This window comes from Haemaphysalis longicornis, unplaced genomic scaffold (assembly GCF_048455015.1).
Source record: "Haemaphysalis longicornis isolate Haplotype H1 unplaced genomic scaffold, Haemaphysalis longicornis Haplotype H1 scaffold_10, whole genome shotgun sequence".
Classification (NCBI taxonomy): domain Eukaryota; kingdom Metazoa; phylum Arthropoda; class Arachnida; order Ixodida; family Ixodidae; genus Haemaphysalis; species Haemaphysalis longicornis.
Window position 1 is genome coordinate 151,530,538 of NW_027526204.1, and position 20,737 is coordinate 151,551,274.

Genomic DNA, 20,737 nt, shown 5'->3' on the forward strand with positions numbered 1-20,737 from the left:
TCCAAGTCAAGGTCGCTTCACACAAGTGCTGCACAAGCGCACATGCGACGCTTCGCTGACTGGTACGCCAGTAGGAAAATATAAGGCCTCTTGAAGGCGGGAGAAGAGTCAGCGAAGTCAATATAGGTACTAAGGAAATAAAATCAACTGATATTTTTACCGTACAGCGTAAAACTAGGGCGCGGGAAGCACTTTTTTGCGCTGGGCGAACAAGCACAGCGGTCAGCAGCACGACTACGCATCTGCGAACGCTTTTCCGTCTACTAAATGCAATTGCTAGACGTGAGCTATTGTGGAAACTCGGGCGACGCTTACTGCACGAGCGCAATACAACAAATAGTCACCTAAGCTGCTTAAAATGCCAAAACTAAATAAAAGTGTAAACTGGTTGTACAATATATACCCTATATTACCCATGATAGCGGAGCTGGCTCCGTGGCCGAGTGGTCTGGGTTGCTGGGTGTGGTACCGCACTTATATTGCAAGTCACGGGTTCGAATCCCCGCCGATACGTGCGTTTTTTATTTTTTGTACGTTAACTTTTTCGTTCTCCGCCGATGTTTTCTATATTGAGTTCACCTTTTTTTGAGCCGCAACGTTCATGGCTCCACGAACTAGTTCACAAAACGCGCTCACGCTGGCACTGGCGCGCTAGCGAGTTCTCGTTGGCGTGCTGTTGCCATAAGCACCGACTGCTTGCAGGCAGTGGGCACAGGCCAGAATGAACAGACCCTTGGCCTTGTGCGAACGCGCTTTTTACGACACAGGCATGAGGGAGGCAAGCTCCAAATATGGGGGAAAAGCGCATGAAAATTTGGGCGTCTGCGGGTACGCGGAGGGCGTTCATGCACTGCGTAGGTTTCGGCTAGTGAATGCTACGATTCCAATCCGTCCTAGGAGGCTTATCTTTATGCATTTTTACAGCTGACAACGTGGCAGAAGCGTGGTACGATGATTACTGAGTTATTGAGAATGCCCATCCAACAACGCCAACGGTTGTGTTTTACGGAACCGAAACCGAAACCGAAACTTGTTTGGTTGCTCACCTTGGGCATCGTCCAATCACGGTGCCCGCTCCTCCTAACATCACAGCTTTAGTTGGTGCGGCCGCCGCAAACCGCGCATGGTAGTTTTTCTTCTTTCGCGCTTTGTAAAATAATTACCGATTTGTCAACCGAATAAACGATGAAAAGTGTGCTAATTTGAACCAGTCTACGCAGTGCAAGCAAAAACGGGAGCTTGACAAATTCACTTCAGTGTCCCTTTAAGTGGGACGTGGACGCCAGGTGGGAGTGCTCGTTTTAGATGGGTAAGAGTAAGGTTGAATAGCAGAGGGCTCAAGACGGCTCCTTGAGGTACTCCTTTTTGTGTAGTATAGTATGAAGTTGGGCCTTCCGGCGTGGACATGAAAAGTTGTCGCCCTTGTAGGTAACTTGAGATCCAAACGGAAATTTTTCCACCAAACCAGAGAGCAGCAAGGGATGTCAGAACGGCATTATGAAAAAATGAATTAAATGCCGATTTGATGTCTAAAAATACGGCAATAGGAACGCGTCCGTTATGCAATTCTTCTTCCAGAGATGGAACTAGTGTAATCACGTTGTCAATGGCTGCTCTATTTTCGCGAAAGCCGTTCATGTGAGGCGGATAGAGTTTTTTGCTCTCAAGGTACCAGGCCATTCTTCTGAATATCATTTTCTCCATAATTTTGCCGACACAGCTTAGCAAAGCTATTGGTCGGAGCCAGATTGAATTATAATATTCAATAATAATATTGAATTATATAATATTGGGACAGGTGAGAAATGGCCCCGTAGGTTATTTCGTCTTGACCCGGTGAATGACGTTTGTTGGCACGACAAATCGCTCCGTTGAGTTCGTGTATGGAAAAAGGAAAGTCGATGGCGGGGCAAGCTGCAAGCGGGACTTCGGAGGGCGCACTTGTGGGGCGTGTCGGCGGTACTGATCTCGTAATCAGTAACCTACAATACGCTTCGTCCGCCTCTTTCAGAGAAATGTCGTCATGCAACGATAGCGCTCGGAATGAGTACAGCTGCTGAACATCGCTGCGCATTCCCTTAACGACGCGCCAAATTCGCGATAGAGGCTCGCGAACGTCCAGTTTTGAGCAGACGCCCCGCCATCGCTGTCTGCTTAACTTTTCCAAGTGACGTCTTACCTGCCTCTGCATTCTGCGAGCCTCTCGAAGGTCTTCTGACTTCTTAGTGCGTCGTGCCTTTCGTTCCGCACGCCTGTGAAGGGCTCGTAATCGTTCATAGTCTGGGTCTGTCTTCACGTTGAGACGCTCGATCGTGGATCGGGAGGACTCCTGAAGGCAGTTGGTCATGGTTGGAATAAGGTCGTAGTCTGGAGTTTACTCGGGCTTTGTAGGTAAGATTTACTCGGGCTTTGTAGGCTTCCCAGTCCGTAAGTTTAATCCTCCTTCCGCCTCGACGCACAGCCGCATTGGGATAGGATATGAGAAGGGGAAAGTGATCGCCCCATCTCGTTTCTAAATCTGTTCTCCAGGCAAATTTTCGTTCGAAATGACTTGATGCAAACGAAATATCAACGCATGCTGCTGATTGCTGCGTTTTTCAGGTACGTAATCCTGCCGTCATTCAGTGGCTCTATACAATATTTCATCATCAGCTCGGCGAGTCTTGCTCCGCGAGTATTTGATTGTGCGGTCCGTTGGGTGCGTTGAAATCGCCGCAGATCAGGTGTGGCGGAGGAGTGCTGGTGGGGACACCTCCAAGCCTGGAAGCATCAAAGGCAGTCCCTGGCTCTAGGAAGCAAGCAATTAGTGTAAACGGTTGAGTGCCAATTTTAGTCCTCTCACAGACGTACTCCTCGGTTTGATGAGGTGGGACGTCCACTGCTGCAGCAGGTACATCATTAGGGAAACCTATGAACAGCCGCCTAACACCGTTTAAACGTAGCGAATAAAGAATATAATAATTCTTTAAATGAAAGTGATCTCCAACGCGAGATTCAGTTATAACAATAAATTGGAATTGGTATTAACGTAAAAATTACCGAAAGTCGGCAAGTTTTGAACGCAAGCCACGGGCGTTCCACTGAAAAATTGTACAGTCCTTCAGATGGGTGTTTATGGACACTATCGGAAATGGGTACGGCGGCTGAGTCGTCATGGTTGTGATATGCCATCTCGCTGTTGCGTCGTGAAGTTCGAGGCTAAAGCCAGAACAGCCTCGACGTCAGGGAAGCGCCGAGAGGAAGAGTTAGCCCGTAGCGTGCCTTGATGGCTGCGAAGAGAGAGAGAGAGAGAGAAAGAGAAAAAATTTTTATTTCTCCAGCAGAGGCTGCGAAGAGCATCGGAATAAGGAGATTGATAATGTCGGCCTGGCCGATCGGGCACATTGATTCCTCGTGGTCTCTTCGAGAGCGCTGTATCGAGGGAGAGGATTGGCCCTGAGAACTAGCACCAGAAGAAACTTTTGAATTTTTGGTTGGCGACTGTTCGTGGACTATTCCCCAATGGACTTTTTTGGAGGTGCACTTTGAAGTGGTGGGTCATGCGTCGACTGCACATCACTTGTGAAGACTAGATCTGGGTTCGGCAGAGGTGCACGTCGACTTGGAACTTTGCCCTGAATTTGCTCTACGTGGCGAGCAAGAGTAGTAGCTTTTTTCTTTGGGCAAGCTCCGCGCGACGCAGGATGCGGGCCGCCACAGTTCGCGCACCGAGGTTGGGCCCGTGACATGCAGTCTTCGTACGAGTGAGACCCGGAACATACTTTACAGCGTACTGGCCATGTGCAATTTTTGGCGGTATGTCCATGCCTCTGACATTTGAAACACTGCGTGGCTGTACCCATGTATTCCGTCACAGGGAAGCTGCAGAAGCCAATCAACACTCGAGCAGGTAGTGGCGTGCCAGAACTGAACTCTAGAATGACGGATCGCCGGCGAGTTTCAACAATGACGTTGTCCACTTAGCGAATTCACAAGCAGCGGTGTACTAGTCGCTGCTACTCCGAGGCTGCAGAATGGTGACACGGAGGACGAAAAGCTACTCAGGAACGCTGTCGGGTTTCCTTCGCATCAAAAGCCAGTTGATTGCTCATTTTTTTCGTTCGGTTTAGTTGATTCGCATTCAGTCTTACCTTACATAAATATTGGTTTCGAAACTCTTGGATGAACTCTTCGAAAACTCTTGGATGAGCACAAAATATGCATTGGGCAACTATTTACGAACTTGAGTGGGACATGTCAATCTTATGTCAGAAACAACACAACAGCGCAATACGTGCACAAAGGATATTTTATAACATTTAGGTTGTCGTTACCTCAAAACTTTCCGGCTTCTTTGTGTGCAACTAAATTTTCTGATTGGTTGAGAGGGAAAGCGCCGAAAGATTTACAAATGCCAAGTACCCCTAAAAATTGGAGGTTAATCCGACCCACTTGATATTTTTTCGTTCCCTAACCGCTCCCGGAACCGGTTCAGAACGGTTCCTTCGATTCGTTCCGGATCGGGTTCAGTTGCAAAATGGCGGAAAAAAATTCGGCACGGTTCGCTTCGGTGCCGGTTCCGGCAAAAAATTCTGCTTCGGTTCCGGTTTCGGTTCAACACCCTTCCAGGCACGCAAACAAGAGCCAGCCATAACGCTGCTTGACACACTCTAGCTGGGCCCTGCGCACTGCAGTACATGCGTGATTGCATACAAAGCTAGAATAAAATTTTATGGCGACACATGTGCGAGAACACCACCAATCGCATTAGAGGCTAGCCGAAAAAGGAGACGCAGCCAGCAGGCTTTAATTCGTGTCATGTGTGCCGAATTCCTATTTCGCTGTTTGAGCGGAGGGTAAGGTGGCCAATTTGTTATAGCTCAAAATTATTTCTCGAATTTTCATCTCAGAACTTTAAGTACGGCGTTTCTTTGTTTTTCTTTTTTTCAGTGAAGAGGCATTTGGCAAAGCAATGGGCGCAATCGGCCGACAACGGCGTCTCTTGGGGATGCTAAAAAAAGGGGGAGGCGTAAACGTTATTTGGACCAGGCAAAACCAGGGCGGCGCTCCTTTCCATGCGGTCTTTACAAGCTGCGCAAGAAAAAAAGAAAAAAAAGTATGCCCTTTGGGCGTGCTGTGTTTGCCTCGCACAGCTAGCAAAACAGCGAAGCGGCCAGTCTGAGGAGCGGTTGCAACTCAAGTTGTGGGTTCCCAGACAAAAACACGAGAGAAGGGAGTCCGTACGCAGTGAGAGCACGTGCAACTGTTGGTACCGTGAGCATGCATGCATCGCCCTGCTCTTGCCACCAGCTTCATCAGGTGCAGTGGAAAACATAACCGGACGCACTGTCCCCGCACGTACATCAAAATTCCCGAACAGGGCGGTTCAACAATTACACAGTGTGGCTCAATCGCGGCACGCCGAAGGAGCGAAACCGAAACAATGGAGGCAAGGTTTCACAACAGCGAAGTCGGGCTGGTAATACATGCCGGCGTGAACCTCGTGCGGTGGTCGAGCATTGCGCATGGTTCCTACCGGTCAACCGAGAGCAAGGAAAAAACCACGATTGTCTCTAATTTTTGATTTCGCATACTTTTGAGGTAATTAGTTCAACGGAACCTGGAAAGTCTACCGTTTTATCTACATCAGGCAAGCCTTGCACTGTCCGTCTCAGGGTCGCTTCACCGAACAGGACGATACTGCAGGAATGGCCAAGGCGCGCCAACGTCGTATTCTTCGTATGAAAACTATGACATACTGGCTGAGATAAAATTCTCCTGGGTTACGTTGTTGCCTGAGCAGTCCTGTAAAGTCCTGAACTGTTCCTGAACAGTCCTGAGCAGTTCCTGTAAAGCATAAATTACAACCGTTTTCTGTTAACACATTGCTTTCAAGCGTGTATTGACAGCATACGGGTATTCTAAAACGTTTGCAACTCTACTGTGAACCAACTAGTTGTGCCAAGTAAAGGAAACTCGGCGCAACTGCGTCTTAACGCTCAAAAGCACTGTGATTTTTTTTTCTACAATTTAAGATACCAACATTCACCTGAAAGAGAGCTTAATTATGTCAAGAACCAAATGAAAAAGATTGTTGCGGCTTAGCTCAGCTAACCTTGGATATGCAAAGCGAAAGCTTGGAATAGTCTGGTTGAGTCTTGGTTTCGCTTGATTGTAGCTGTAACCTTTTATGTAGCTGTACTGCCGACCACGGCGCAAGGTCGTTCGGTCCCTTGCAACGCTCACAGAATTAAGCCCGGCCTCGCTTTCATTCTCGGCGAACGCGGCCTTCCTGTTTCACGGCGAACGCGGCGCAAGATGAGTCACATATCCCGAGACGACCAAGCGGCGCATGCGTGGAAGGCGACGGTTTTGGCCGGCTGCCCAATTGCTGAGCGGCCGCTCCCGTAGCGGCCGCCACCGCTAAGTCGCAAAACGACTTAAAACGGGGCCTTGTGCGCAGCGCCGATGGCGGTCTCGGCGAATCCCGCGATGCGCTGCGAGAGGTGTGTCGCCGGGGGTGTGTCTCCGGTCAAAAGGTCACCTTGCGGAATCTCCACGAAATCGCTGGACTAAAGTAGTAAAGCTTTGCTTTAAAAAATTGGGGCAGAGGAGCGAAGACTGGGTAAACAGCGAAGCTGGCGGCCCCACCTAGCTTATTCTTGGTTCGGCTTTATGTGTGGTTATGCTTGGAGACTCGGCCACGTTTTCTGCGTGGTTATGCTTCGAGGCTCCGTCAAGCCTTCTGCGTGCATGGTGTCGTCCTTAGCTACCCAAAGAGCAATGAACACTCGGTCACTGAAGTATGTACAATGTACACGCGCCCACCGGCTTTGCGGTGAAGCTCTAAGAATAGAGGAGGGCGCAGCGGGACGAGCGTTTTCTCAAAATTTTTAGACTCGTCCGGTGGCCACCGGTCGGCTTGTGTAGTCTGGCGTGTGGGGCTCTAATTGTAAAGTTGATGCAAGCTACCGCTTCTCGGCCTCTCGGGATTTTTTGTTTTGTTTTGTTTGGCAATAATTCTTCCCAAATTTGCACCGTCAATACCACACCACTCGTCACAACAAGCAATAGAGAGAGCACGCCGCGACGCGTTTCCAAAGACATTACTATAGTTTACTATACCATTACTGTATCATTTGCATTGCGCCTCCGACAGGGGGCGACACGAGTCCCGCTCGAGCGTGACGAGGCAAAGCTATAATAATATATGTTTATTGCAATATACAAGGTACATTTGCTGGCCTGCCGAAGCCACAGAAGGCTTGAAGGGCAGTGCCCGGCAGTTGGCGGCACCGAGGCCAATCGCTTCGCCGGTGCGGACACACAAAAAAGAGAAGAAAAGAAAAAAGAAAAAAAAAATAATATTAAAAAATGTGGTGAGTGATGAGCAAATAGTTAATAGAAAAGTTCAAACAGACGTTTCTTAATTAATTTTCGGCTACTGAGGGAGAAAACATCGTCTGATAACTGATTCACTGTATGCGGGACATAAAAAGCGCGAATACGTTCCCCATACCTAGTTCGTGCCCTAGGCAAAACGAAACGATTGCGTTGACGAAGGTCCCTCACAGGAATGTACGGAACACAGTACTCTTTCGTCCAAACATATTTCAGAACTACTGTTTGTGTATACAAAACTAAGAATTTTGGCATCTGAGACCATGAGAAAATACAGACATTGCCATCAATATTTGTACCATACAACATCGATTTCAATACCAGTTTCAATAAACTGTCAACTTTGTTGCGCCAAAAGGCCCAGCAAAAATAAAAGCAACAAATACCATAGCGTAGTACGCTTTAACCAAGAGCGTGCACAATCTGTTTACGGAGTGAAACCGGACATATTGAGCGCATTGAAAATAACAAACAGGCAATTTTACGAAGATGGGAACAAATGTAGACCAACTGGCTGTTCAATAACATGTCAGAATCGAAAAATATTCCCAAGTACTTAACAGTCGAGACATAATGAACCGGAGAACAACTGCAATTATTACAAGACGACTTGTGTAGGAAGGTTGGTATTTCTTGGGAGTTAGGTTTTAGAGGATTGTGAAAACACACAAGTTGTGTTTTAGTTTTGTTAATCCCTATCACGTTGTTTTCAATCCATTCCATTAGTTGTTCACAATCGTATTGTAAATTCTTCACAGCTGTTGCATATTCAATGTGTCTAGAAATCAAAAGTGTATCATCTGCGTACTGAACAACGCGACAGCAAAGTATGGAATCACTCAGATCGTTAACATATAAATTGAACATAACAGGTGCAAGAATAGACCCTTGTGGCACTCCACTACACAAAGGAATTTGTGTACTTCTAACTTTTCCAATGACAACGGTCTGAGATCTGTCAGCAAGATAATTGGTAAGTAAAGAAAGAAATGGACCACGAATTCCATAATTATACAGTTTGTCATACAATATCCCATGATGAACACAATCAAATGCCTTGGTGGAACCTAAAAAGAGAGCACAAGCGAATTCATTTTGATCAATGGCCTCATTCAGGAAATCAGAAACTTCTTCTAAGGCTTTTTGTGTGTCTCGACCAATTACAAAACCGAACTGGTTAGGTGAAAAGACATCACGAGATTGAAGGAAACTAAGTAATACTGAACAAACATGCTTTTCCAGTATCAAATCTATGGTTGGTAGGATTGAAATACCCCTATAATTTTTGACAATGTTTTTTTCCTCACTTTTGAACATTGGTCTAACTAAGGCTTGTTTCAGACCAATTGGTACAATTTCCGTAGAGATTATGTTATTTAAAATAGCAAGCAACACGTGTTTGAGTTGCTCAAAATGCTTAAATAGAACATCGACAGATACGCCATCCAAACCGGGAGATTTTCGCCGATTGAGGTTAAACAGAATATACCGAATATCTTCCTCAGTACAAAGAGGCAAAAAGGCGGAATCAAGGACAGACATGGTCCCATTTGCCACACTTGCAGTGGAACGCCCAGCCATCACCCCCATTGCAAAAGAGGAATTGAAGTGATCATCCAGCTTAGCAGATATTCCTCCGAAGTTTTTAGTGATAATGTCGACCGTGTTTTTGGAGGCTCGGCCGGGCAATTCATTGACAAGAGTCCATGTTTTCGATGGGTTAGTCCTCAATTCTTGAAAGCCGTAGTTGAAATGTTTGCGCTTTTCAGCCCTAAGCAACGCATGCGCTCTTACGTGCAGTTTTATAAAGTGCTGTCAGCTGAGCATTTTTAGGTGAACGGCGACTGTTTGTCCATGCGCATTCCCTTTCGGCAGTAGCAGAAAGAACATTTTGATTAATCCGAGGACAACTGGGCCGTCTTTGCTTTACTGCAATCATTTTCTTGGATGCATTGACCATCTGCATGAAAATATTGACGAACTGGTCGTAAACGTCGCACTCAAGTACATCGTCTTAAAAGGACACCCAGTTATACTTTGAAAGATATCAGTCCAGCCTCGAGTGGTCCGTAATTTGAATCTGATTAGAAGGCCCCTCATTTCCTGTTTGGTGTGCAAGTTGCGATAAAATACGACAACCAACAAAGAAGTGATCAGCCATTTTCTGTTCGATCATAAAAGAAAGGATGTTGTTTTGCTCTGGCCGAACATTCACGTGATCCAGGCAGGAAGGTGCCAACTTGTCGCCCAGAATCTCAACACGTGTTGGAATACTAACTGTTGCCACGATGCCCGCTCCCGCAAGCACGTTTAAATATTCGACAGCTACCTTATTTCTGCCTTTCAGAAGATCAAAGTTCACATCCCAAATAATGCAAACATGCCCTGGCGGAAATTGAATCGCACTTAGTTCAACAAATTTATAAGTGTTCTGATTCGGAGGCCGATATTTAGCTAGCAGTGTTATATCAAAAACGGAGTTATGAACACGGACGGCCAAGGATTCTGGTCATGAAAAGGAAATGTTTAAGGAACAAGAAGCCCAGCTATCTCTAACAAATAACGCAATTCCGCCTCCTAGATTAGATTCGCGAGTGTAGAAGTAAGTACGAAAACCGCTAAGAAAGAACTGTTGAAGCGGTGCCGGCTCGCGTGGTGGCGTCATCACTCGGAGAGGTTTTTCTGCGCACGTTCGCCGGGCCAACCACCAGCTTAACCAGCATCGCTGCTAAAATTCCGACCAACATGCAACCAGTTTTCCGAACTACCAAAAGCTTCGCTGTAAAACATAGGCCTGAGCTATAGACACTGCTGTCACTTCTAGAAGGACAAACATTAAGCTAAAACTCGTGGCGGGGACGGATTGACCGACGAGGCACCTGTTTGTCACTCGACCAACCTTGACCCGCATCGAGCGCTTTTCCGCGGAAAGAGAGTGAAAACGGTGGGACAAGGTTTAAAGATCAGCAAGCAGGCGCCCCGACTCTCAGCTTCGTCCTCGTGATGTCGTTAACGCCCTTTCCGCGACATGCAGCCGACCTGCTCGCCTGCTGCTCGTCCCTCGATCGCTTGGATCAATGCGCCAGATGGTTAGCCGCAAGTCACGCGGATGTGGGGGACGTGGTGGGGGAGAGTGCAGCACGACGCTCCAATTTATCGCCAACTGCGGACACATGGAACGGGGTCACGGGCACTGTTTTCCGTCACGTGTTTTGTGATTGTCCACGCTTCTCCTTGGCGCGATTTACGCCGCGAAGTTTCCAGGGGCGAGAAATGTCAGCATGAAAGACTAAAATTTTTAGGCCCCTGTAACAGCAAGGACAGTGCGCTGTGTGGTTTTACAGTTCTTGTTTTCTTGAAACTCCGGACTAGGCGACACCTCGTGACTGCCTCGATCCCGTTCACTATGGTGAGAATTTCAGAAGCGAATTCGCAGATGCGTCACCGCTGGTGTGGCGAAAAAATCCATTAACAGGGAAGCCGTTTAGCAAATCGTAATTTTTCGTCTACGCATCTAAAAAAATACCAAGAAATTGCCGAGCCAGCGCACGTGAGCGAGGGCCTCGCGGCGACCGTCCGCCGGCGGTTAACAAAACCAAGAAAATGCCGAGCACAATTGTGTGTGGGTGCCTCGCGGCGGCCGTGTGCCGGCGTGCCTCGCGGCGACCGTCGCTGTGGCCGCCGAACCATTTATGCCGTAGAATAAGCGGCGTTTTATAAACAATCTACCAGCAAAAAGCACATACGTGCACTGCGCGAAAAAATAGCGTTCATGCGCTGTAAACGTATCGAGACATATGTTGCCGGTAGACGCATAAACCAACAAGCGGACTCTGCTTCCGAATTTCCTTTGTTCGTTGTCACCCACCCCGGCCCCGTTACTCATCCCCGTACACAGACCCACATGCGCGCGCGCGCGCGCCCGCGCCATTTGGGCAGCGGCGCTAAGGCGCCTCCGCAATCGCTAGCTGCACTTCGATCAGTGGCGTCTTACTGCTTGAGTTGCTTTTATTCTGAAAACATTGTAGCATACTGATGCCTCCGCAGCATTATCGGCTTGGGTTTTTGAACACTGTTCTAAGCCCATAGGGAAAGAAAACCAACGCGTTTGACGAAACAGGTATTTCCTTAACAAATGTGACTGGTTCTGGAATTGAACGAAACAGAAACATCCCGGGTGAAAGTACAGGAGTATTCACCATCCTTCCCAAATCTAGCATCTAATTTGAACATTCACGTCTGTCGCATAAAAAAAGAGAAGAAAAAAATACGAAAAACGCTCTGGAGCGTTTTACCAAGTATCTAACGTAGTGTAGTATATTCCCTCTCATAAAGCACAGGCTCTAGAGCACTCTACGGGCCCGGGCCGGCCCGCGGGCCGGGCCGGGCCGCCCGAAGTCGATTATTGGCGGGCCCGGGCCGGGCCCGGGCTCAATGCCGCGGGCCCTGGCCGGGCTCGGGCTCGACGCCGTGGGCCCGGGCTGGGCTCGGGCTTGAATTCATAGGCACGGCCGTTAATAGGTTCGACGTGAAGTGTAGAAAAGAGCATCAAAATGAATATTCTTAGTTTATTTTTGCGCGCTTCTTGCTGTTAATTGTACGCATTGTTTTAAAAACGTGTTTTGCTAGGTGTTATTTATGGTCACTATACTGCAATTTTAATGATATTTCTTGTACAGCATCAAGATTTTCTATTTTGTTGTATAACATACCAAAGATACGATTACAAGGAATGCCCAAGAGGGGAATGAATTAATTCAGATATCCTGGAGCTGTGCACCTATGTCTATGTATGTACACGTGTGTTTTAGATGCCGCACCAATCAAAATGCGGCTGCCATGGTCGGGAATCAAACTTGCGTTACAGAGAAACACCACCTCTTAACATCCACTCCAGGGAAAATATTTCAACGCGCTTACATACTCGTTGGTTCAAATGCGGATCGAAAAATGTCAGCAATACCAACTTGTGGCCGAGACAACCACTTGAAGTTGCCAAGAGTCTGGTCATCAAAGGTGATGATGTCTCTCGTGTAAGAATACGAGCTGTTATTACGCCGATGTGGCGTGAACTGCAGACGGTGCTAGCTAAACTATGTGCACTTTTAAACCCTCATTTTTTGCGTTTCAGTTCATGACGTGCTTGTACAGACTAGATGCTCCGTCTGATCGCCCGGAATATAATAAACAAACTTTCTTTAGCGTCAAAGACCGGGCCTGGTCACACACGCGCGGGCCCTCCCTAGGCCAAAAAATAAATTACCGGGCCGGGCCGGGCCTGGGCTTCCGATAGCGGGCCCGGGCCGGACTCGGGCCAGGCCCATTTGTGAATGCCCGGGCCCGGACCGGGCTCGGGCTAGGTGTTACGGGCCCGGGTCGGGCTCGGGCTTCGCGAAGCGGGCTCGGGCCGGGCTCGGGCCTTAAAATCAGGCCCGTGCAGTGCTCTAAGCACAGCCACCTCGGTTGTCGCTTCCGTATGTTATCAAACACCCCGGCGTGGCATTATCCTGCTTAGGAATACGGCATGATAACGTATGCCTCGTTTGGCGTTCGTGCATACTTTTTGAACACGAAAGTTGTACAAATAAGTGATATCAACCACAACAACAACAAGTATCATTCACAAGGAAACACGGCGAAAAGAGCATGGCCGAGGCGGCCGATCCGGCCGGAATCCCAGGTATGACGTTTTCCAGCCGGTTTTCGCCTGCGCTTTTCGGTCTTCCGGCACCGCGCGCCGAGATGGGGGTGGTTGCATCGGGTCACTTTTGTTTGCGCATTGCGCCCCTTCTATTGCATGAAAATATTTCGTACAAGGGAACTAACTATTCGGTGTGTACTCGCTGCTAGTGAACTTTTCTTTTAATTCTAAAACCTCTTCACCTTCCCTTTAAATTGAGGACGACTCAGAGAGCAATGGAATGGAGGATGATAGGTGTAACCTTAAGGGACAGGAAGAGAGCGGAGGTGGTCGGGGAACAAACGCGTATTAAGGACATATTAGTAGAAATTAAGAAGAAGAAATGGACGTGGGCAGGGCATGTAATGGGCAGGGCTTGCAAAGGCAAGATAACCGTTGCTCATTAAGGGTAACAGAGTGGATTCCTAAAGAAGGCAAGAGTGGCAGGGGGTGGCAGAAAGTTAGATGGGCAGATGAGATCAAGAAGTTTGCGGGGATAAATTGGTTACTGTTATCACAGAACCGGAATAATTGGGGATCGATGGGAGTGGTCTTTGCCCTGCAGTGGCGTAGATAGACTGATGATGATGCTGCTTTTTTTATTCAGGGTCACTCAAAAATGAGTTATCATTGTGGAAGGAGCAAAACGTCGAAACCACATAAGCTTAATTGAGGCGTCCTTGCGACAAAATAATTATTATTAATAGCCTCCTCGTACCCGCTAATCTTACTGGATAAACTCGATAAATCAATCACTTGGCAGCCGTTATATTATGATACAATAAACAGAGCCAGTGGCCTAGTTCGTTCGCGTCCTCTGTTTATTGAATCTTACAATTTCGCGGGGGTCAGTGGAGAGCAAGTACCAGTGCGCGGTTCTATGGCTCTGTTCGTCCAGTCTCTTCTTTTTCGCTCTCCCGTCCGTGTGCGCAGTTTTCCGTCTAAGCATCAAGAATCAACTAGCCCAACAACATGCTTTACTGTGTTTTAGTGAGCTCACGAAAAATTGGCACAGGGAATTGGTCTTTTGTGAAAGGACACTGATCTAAACCATGGTTTAGATCCGTGTCCTTCTGTTTCGTTTTTTTTTAGGTTCCTCTACCCTGCAGGGTAGAGAGACCTCGGAAAATTATGCACCCTTCCGTCTAACGACGGCGATGGTTGAATAGAAGCTTTCTCGTGAGGGATTTCTCAGCTGTCGTCTGAGTTTGGACTTTGGCTCGAAGACGGTTTGGATTTTGAAACAATGAGCTTTGACTTTGAATTGCACGCAGTTTGGACTTTTGATCGCAGTGCCTTTGACTTTGACCGTCGCCATTCGATATCGCACGGAGAAAGCTTCACGCAAAAGTATCGTCGCCGTAGACGGAGCAGGACATGATTTTTCTAATTTTGCACGTCCATGCACTCCTCTCAAAATCCAAACTGCTTCGACTATGCCAGACTGGCGCAATCGCATTAACGTCGGCTTCGTAACGCGAGGGACCCAGGTTGGATTCCGACCGCGGCAAGGGTTCTTTTCTTTCACTGCACTCCCGATCATCGTCAGAGAAAGTTGGCTTTCCTGCAGTGCGGTTTCGGCGCTCACGGATCAATCAGTGAGGCATAGAAGGCTTCGATTTAATAAACTGGGGCAGCATGCAAAAAGAAGAAAGGAACGTTATATACAACAACACCGTGCATACAGCCGGACACGGCAGGCGAGCGCGAAGCTGAAGCCTGGTGGACAGTCCTGCGTCATCTAAACAGCCCAGCAGTGAAGCAGGCCAGTTGGAAAACGGCAGGCCATTGGCGGAGGTGCATGGCAGACAGATCTACCTATAGCCCAGTACCACTTCGTTGCGCAACGATGAGCGAGCGGCTTAAGCCGCGCGCGCACGGAAAAGGCGGGCATGTTAGCCAACGAACTATCACGCAACCCGCAAGACAAGCGCAGGCGATAGAGCACGCAATTCCCGTGCTCTGTGGAGTCGTGTTGTCGGATGCCTAGAATGAACCGAGCTATGGCGACCCAGCGATTCCAACTTGGAACAACGAACCACAGTCGAAACTCTCGAATTTGAAGTCTGCACTTCTGGAGGTGAAAAGCGCATTTTGTTTTACAGTCGACTCCCGTTAATTCGAAGTCGCTTAAAGGGACCCTGAAAAGCGTTTTGAGCACACTAAATGAGCTAGCGCAATCGTTAGGTTTGGTAGTCAACGTCAGCGGTGCCAAGTATAACATTTTTACGTGCAGCGGAAAGCTCGCACTTTCGTTGCAAAGTTTGCTGCCGCGTTCCCACCCTTTCCTGCATGTTTTTGGGCTCCGCCATCTTCCTGTGTACGTCATCAATTCCCCTATGCGTGTCAAGAGGCAGAAATGTTGCAATTGGACGGCTTTTCCTCGCACCCCATCCGGCGAAGAGAAGCGTCGTCTGCTCAGCGTCGACGCGTCGCGGTGACGCCTTTGGTTCATTAGCGTTTCCTGCATCACGCTTAACAGTACCATGCTCGTTCATGTTTATCTCTTTTACTCTATTATCACACTTCTCGTTAACGCCCGTTGGCAAGGCCGACACGACGACGACACGACAGCGACGCCGACTTCCGAGTGCGTAGAGCGTCTTGTCACACGACGCCGACGGCGACACGAACACGTCGGCGAATCGACAGTATACGCATATTTAGTGAAATGCTTCAAGAATGGCTTGTTGGCGTGGTGGAACTGGCTCGCTGACCGGAAACGCCGACAATGCCGATCGGCCGAACGGTAGTCGGGAAGCGGTCGAGAAGCGGAAACTGCATGCGCCCCGACAACATTCGTGCTGTAATGAATGAGGCTCTATTCTGTTAGTTCTTAGTTTCTGCAGCAAGATTCTGAAAGCAAAAGTCGACGGCATGCAGTTATCAATTGTTTTTTCATAAAAAGTGAGAATTCAAACTAAAAAAAAATGTCCACTTTTGTTTTTTGTGGCCATTTGGAAGTTCATTTAATTCGGTCTTTCGCGCACCCCGTGAACTTCATTCATATTAGAGGGAGTCGGCTAGATCAAGTGAGCAAAAAAAAAAAAACTGAATGCATAATACATCAACTGGTGTTGTGGGCTCTCTAAAATATTAAGTGCGAATGCACTTTATAAGCGACCCTGAATTCCGTTGACCGCCGTCCGTCCACATAGCAACAGCTGCGGGTGCGCGCGCTCCTCGTCTCCCTTGGCAACGGGGGGAGATGGGCGCGCGCTGCCTGGCCGCTGACATGGCACATATCCACGTGGGGGATTGGCCAGGAATCGGGCGTGAGAAGGGCTAATGGACCCGCTTAAAGGAGTACTGACACGAAATTTCAAAGCTGAGATCCGCTCTAGCAATCAAGTACAACGACAACACAAATAGGTGTCAGTGAATAAATGCATCTTTCTTTCTTTGTAGTTGTGTGTGTGTGTGTGTGATCTCTTTCGCGAACATTACCGAACCGCGCAAATTCAACTCCTGCATTCGCACTTTCACATTCTTCCCCTCGCGGAAATGCGGGGAAATTTTTCTTCCCTATCTGGTTATGGCCAAGCAGTTGGTGTCGCTTCCATAACCTATTTGCAGTCCAATGTTCTGCATGCGCCTGTAAACAATTTGCAGAGCAAAAAAAAAAAAAAAGAAAACAGCTGATTACATGCTCGAATACTACAACAAATAAACATGAAAGAGCAGTGAGCCTGACTGTATAAGCCTGCGGAAAAATGAATGAAGCCCACACTAATGCGTAAGACTCGATGGTAGCGCAGTTGTGCGAACCTTCAGGACTAGCACGAAGGTTTAAGTCCACTATTGCAGCTGATTTGCTTCTTCGCCGCCGCCGCAACGACGGTTACTTTATCATTGTTGCTATAAGTGGGACCTTCTTTCATTTTTCGGAAGTGATAATAATTAGACTTCACCTTGCAGGAGTGTGCGCTATGAATGACGTGCCTTTCTCCTTCCGAGCAAGTGTTGTCCCGATTACGGCGAACGCTGGAGTTTTTTTTTTTTTTTTGAACAATGTTGGCCAATCCCTAAGTGGGTATGTTTGGTGGTCAAACGTGCGAATGGGACACCGGGCGGTCACCGCGAGGCACGCACACACGAGCGCTAGGCATTTTCAGAGTTTTGTTACCTGCCGGGTGGTCGCCGTGAGGCCCGCGCTCACGTGCGCGCGCTCCGCAATAACTGCGCTCACGAGAAATTACGATTTGCTAAACAGGTACCTTGTTAAAACAAGAATCTCATGTATTTCTGTCCATGCCCAACTGTGCACGACATAATCCGATGTAATACCCGCCATAAAATAGTTTGAAGTAAAGTCATATCACTTTAATGAAATAACTATCTTTTGGCGCTCTTTGCCCTCAGTCGGCTTTGTGCCATAAAAATCCAAACATCATCATCATCATCATCACCATCCTCGATAAAACGTCTTTCGATTAACTGGCGTTCGAGTGTGCGATAAAACGGCTCCTTTGAAGTGACATTCGCTGTAACGGCGTTCTACGGGTCTAACCACAGGTGGGTCTGCAGCCTCACCTGTGGTTAGACCAGTTTGACCCCGTTCGGCTGGCATCGGAGATAAGAAAAAGATTTAGCGCTAGTTGCAGCCCCGATGGCTCCCTGTGCAGATGCCGGAACTGCGCTTATCTACTTAATCAAAATTAACCATGGGGCGCTCCCCCACAACAGTGTGAACAAGTCTCCCGTGTGGGAGCCGAAACGTATTTTATTTTAGGAAAGATATTTTTGGTCGGTGTTTTTATTCCCCGTTGAATCAGGACCCACCCCGAGAGGGGAGATATTAAGGGGCGATATTAAGACGCTTAGATAAGGAAGATTGAATAAGCAGCTTTGCAACCGTGCTTATAGGACTGCGACGAGATGGGATGCATGGTAAACCAAGAAAACTAAACAAGTAAACCAGCTGGTTGCACTGCTGAGAATAAGCATACCCTCAACAAAAAGGCTACACTAGCGTACTGAGGCGCAATATCAGAAGGGAACAGTGGACCACTTTCCCGCGTGCCGCTTTTACGGAACTCAGGAAATAGGGGACATGGGACGCTTAGATGGGTGAGTAAGCTTTGCTTTAGTTTGTTTTAAGTCCCTGAACTTCGATAATGGGAGCATGAGCGCACGGAGATCAGAAGTCACGAGGCAGTGCAGTGAAACAAACAGAGGAGGGAGGGGAAAAAAAGAAAGATATGGCACGCCGGTATCAACAACCCACTTTATCAATGGCCATGTTACAAATAAAAAAAAAAACAGAAACTGCCTTTTTTTTTTTTCAGCCCTTTTTGTGCTTGCAGAAGGCCCCCCTCTCCCCCCTGTCCCTGAAAAAATAAAAAAATAAAACATAAGTGAAGTCCAGTTCAGCATGCCCCCACCCCCTCCCCCCCGTCCGGAGATGAGTTGATAGGGTTCTTTTGTTCGAGGACGCACCGCGACGATTCCCCCCGGCCACTTCTAACCCCTTGCCCTCTAAAGCCTTTCCGGGAGCCAAGCAGCTGCGCGGAAATATCACCCAACACCACCGATACAGGGAGGCCTGAGGTCTTCTTGTCCCCGCGTTTGGGGTCATTGGTCACTTGTGGCCTTAACCGAAGACGCTTGCAAATCGCGAGCACTCAAAAGCAGGAATCTTAACGAATTCCACGGCCACGCTGACGTCACCACAGGCCGCCCTTCGCTTTTAGGCTGTGTTCGTTCACCCCTGACCTTGCCTTACTCGGCTAGTTGGCCCTCTTCCTCTTGGTACGCGACAGCGAAAGGGCGCCACGTGCGGTCTTCCACCGGCTCCACGACTCGGCTGGTGCGGCTGTCGCGGGTGCACGTTTTTTTGCTCGTCGTCGCCGGCACTGCCGATCGTCCGCGCCGCCACGGACCTTCATCGCCGGACCCTACCCTCCCCGGATGTGCCGGCAGAAATCAGGCCTCGCCAGCCATTTCGCCTAGTCGCCATGGCCAGCTGGACCAACGTTGTGCGCGATCCACTACAGGTAAAACCTTTGCTGCGTCCCCAATGTCCAGCGAGCACGATGGCTTCAGCCCAACGACTTGCGCGATCCCCTGTAGGATGAAGGCATCGTCGCTCAGCGGCCTTCAGAACAGCGCGCGTTCACGTCTGACGCTGAGCTGTTCGAAAGCCTCCTTTTTCTCCCCCCGTCCCGTTTGCGTATCCGTGCAGTATGGCGGTGGCCCTGTTAAGGCACCGCTGTGCAATTCCCTGTAGCGGAAATTACGAGCCCTTGCGCTGGTCGTTCCCCAGACGCGAAGTGATCTTCGCCAGCTACCGCATGCCTCGGGATCCGATGTTCCCGCGTCAACGAAGCGCCTAGTGTAGCCATGCACGTAGCGCTGTAGTTACCAGTTTTTTTTTTTTTCCTGCTTTTGCTGTGTGTGTGTGTGTGTGTTTCCCGTGCCGTTTGGCCAGCTAGCTTTAGCGCTGCCAGTAATACCGTTCGAACTGAGTCGCATGGCTGCCGCTTACTTCGCGGAGTCTCCGTCGCCGAAGTGAGTTGCTTTCAAACCGTTTAAAATAGTGGAAATGCCCTGGCTGCATTCCCAGCACAAGGAATAATGGAGTCACGTGTGGGGGCAATTTTTAGTAACCACGGGCATGCGCAAACTTAGTGTGGAAACGGATCTGTTTTATGAGTGTTGGCGTCTCGTCAAGTTAAACAACTTACCGATCGTGCCGGGGCCAAGCACGTTTTTGAGCAGCTTGTTTTTACATCGTTAATTTCTTTAATTTCATCATTAATTTCTGCTGGAATGCCCTACTGAGCTGCCTCAATTGCCGGCCCTTTTGGGGCTGTCATTGGTAGTCACCCTATCAGTCTTGATCTGTACAATGCACTGACATCAGCGTAGCTGCCATGCTTGCGAACCACAAGCCCGGCGAAAGGATGCACACTTATCTGATGCACATTTATCTGATCTTTTGAAGCGCTAAGAAGCTGGAAGTTGGTCACAAGGGCTGGGATGACGTAATGTGCAAGCTATCTATCTCTAAGGGAAGCTACATGGACTGAGCCTCGCACTGTCACCCCGATGGCGTCTGATTTGATCTTTTTTTTTTTTTTTTCTGGTGGTGCGCATTTTCACGATTAACTGCCCTTCTCACAGATCGCATGTGGGGCATGATGAATTGCATTATCTTGGGTTATTTTGATGCGCAGTAGCAGCATAAACACTGACGCATTGTGGCCGGCAGGGTATGAAACCACCGCGGCCCGTTTTCTGCGTTAGCGGGGTCAGTATTCCCTCTCTCACTGCCTGTGCGTGACAGCAGCGAGAGGGGGGCGCGATCACAGTCGCCCGCACTAACGAACATTCGAGTGGCCACTGCCCGGGGACGGAAGTGCACTGGGGGCCGCGCAGTGACGTCATCGGAGAAACCAGAGCGCTCACTGCCGAAGTCACCATCTGGGGTCGGGGAAAGGGTATAGGCCGGGAAGGTCGCTTTCGGCCGTTGCACGTCTTGACCGGTTTTCGCCACGTGTGGCAAACAGTGGCTGTTGTCGATCGCGCATTGCACCGCCGGAGTAGCGATCCTCCCTGCTCTGCGGCATAGCCTGCGCTCACTATTAATCCTGGTGTTAGAAAACCCTGCTGTCTGGAGTGAATTATTACCAAGATGTTTCGCATTCTAATCGCTTTTCATTCCGCGCCGCAGTT

General features: G+C 48.7%; 1 protein-coding gene across 3 annotated transcripts in view; it reads left to right on the forward strand.

Annotated features, from left to right (window-relative positions):
• Snu (ABC-type transporter snustorr) overlaps nt 1-20,737 on the forward strand; it is a 109,821-nt gene that overhangs the window by 50,611 nt on the left and 38,473 nt on the right. Inside the window, exon 1 of one of the 3 annotated variants that reach the window (XM_077691256.1) lies at nt 18,657-19,056. The exons of the other annotated variants lie outside the window; for them this stretch is intronic. Within the exon in view, the coding sequence (XP_077547382.1) occupies nt 19,018-19,056 (39 nt within the window). The 5' untranslated portion in view covers nt 18,657-19,017. Of the gene's footprint in view, nt 1-18,656; nt 19,057-20,737 lie in introns of those variants that run through there. 3 annotated transcript variants of the gene reach the window in all.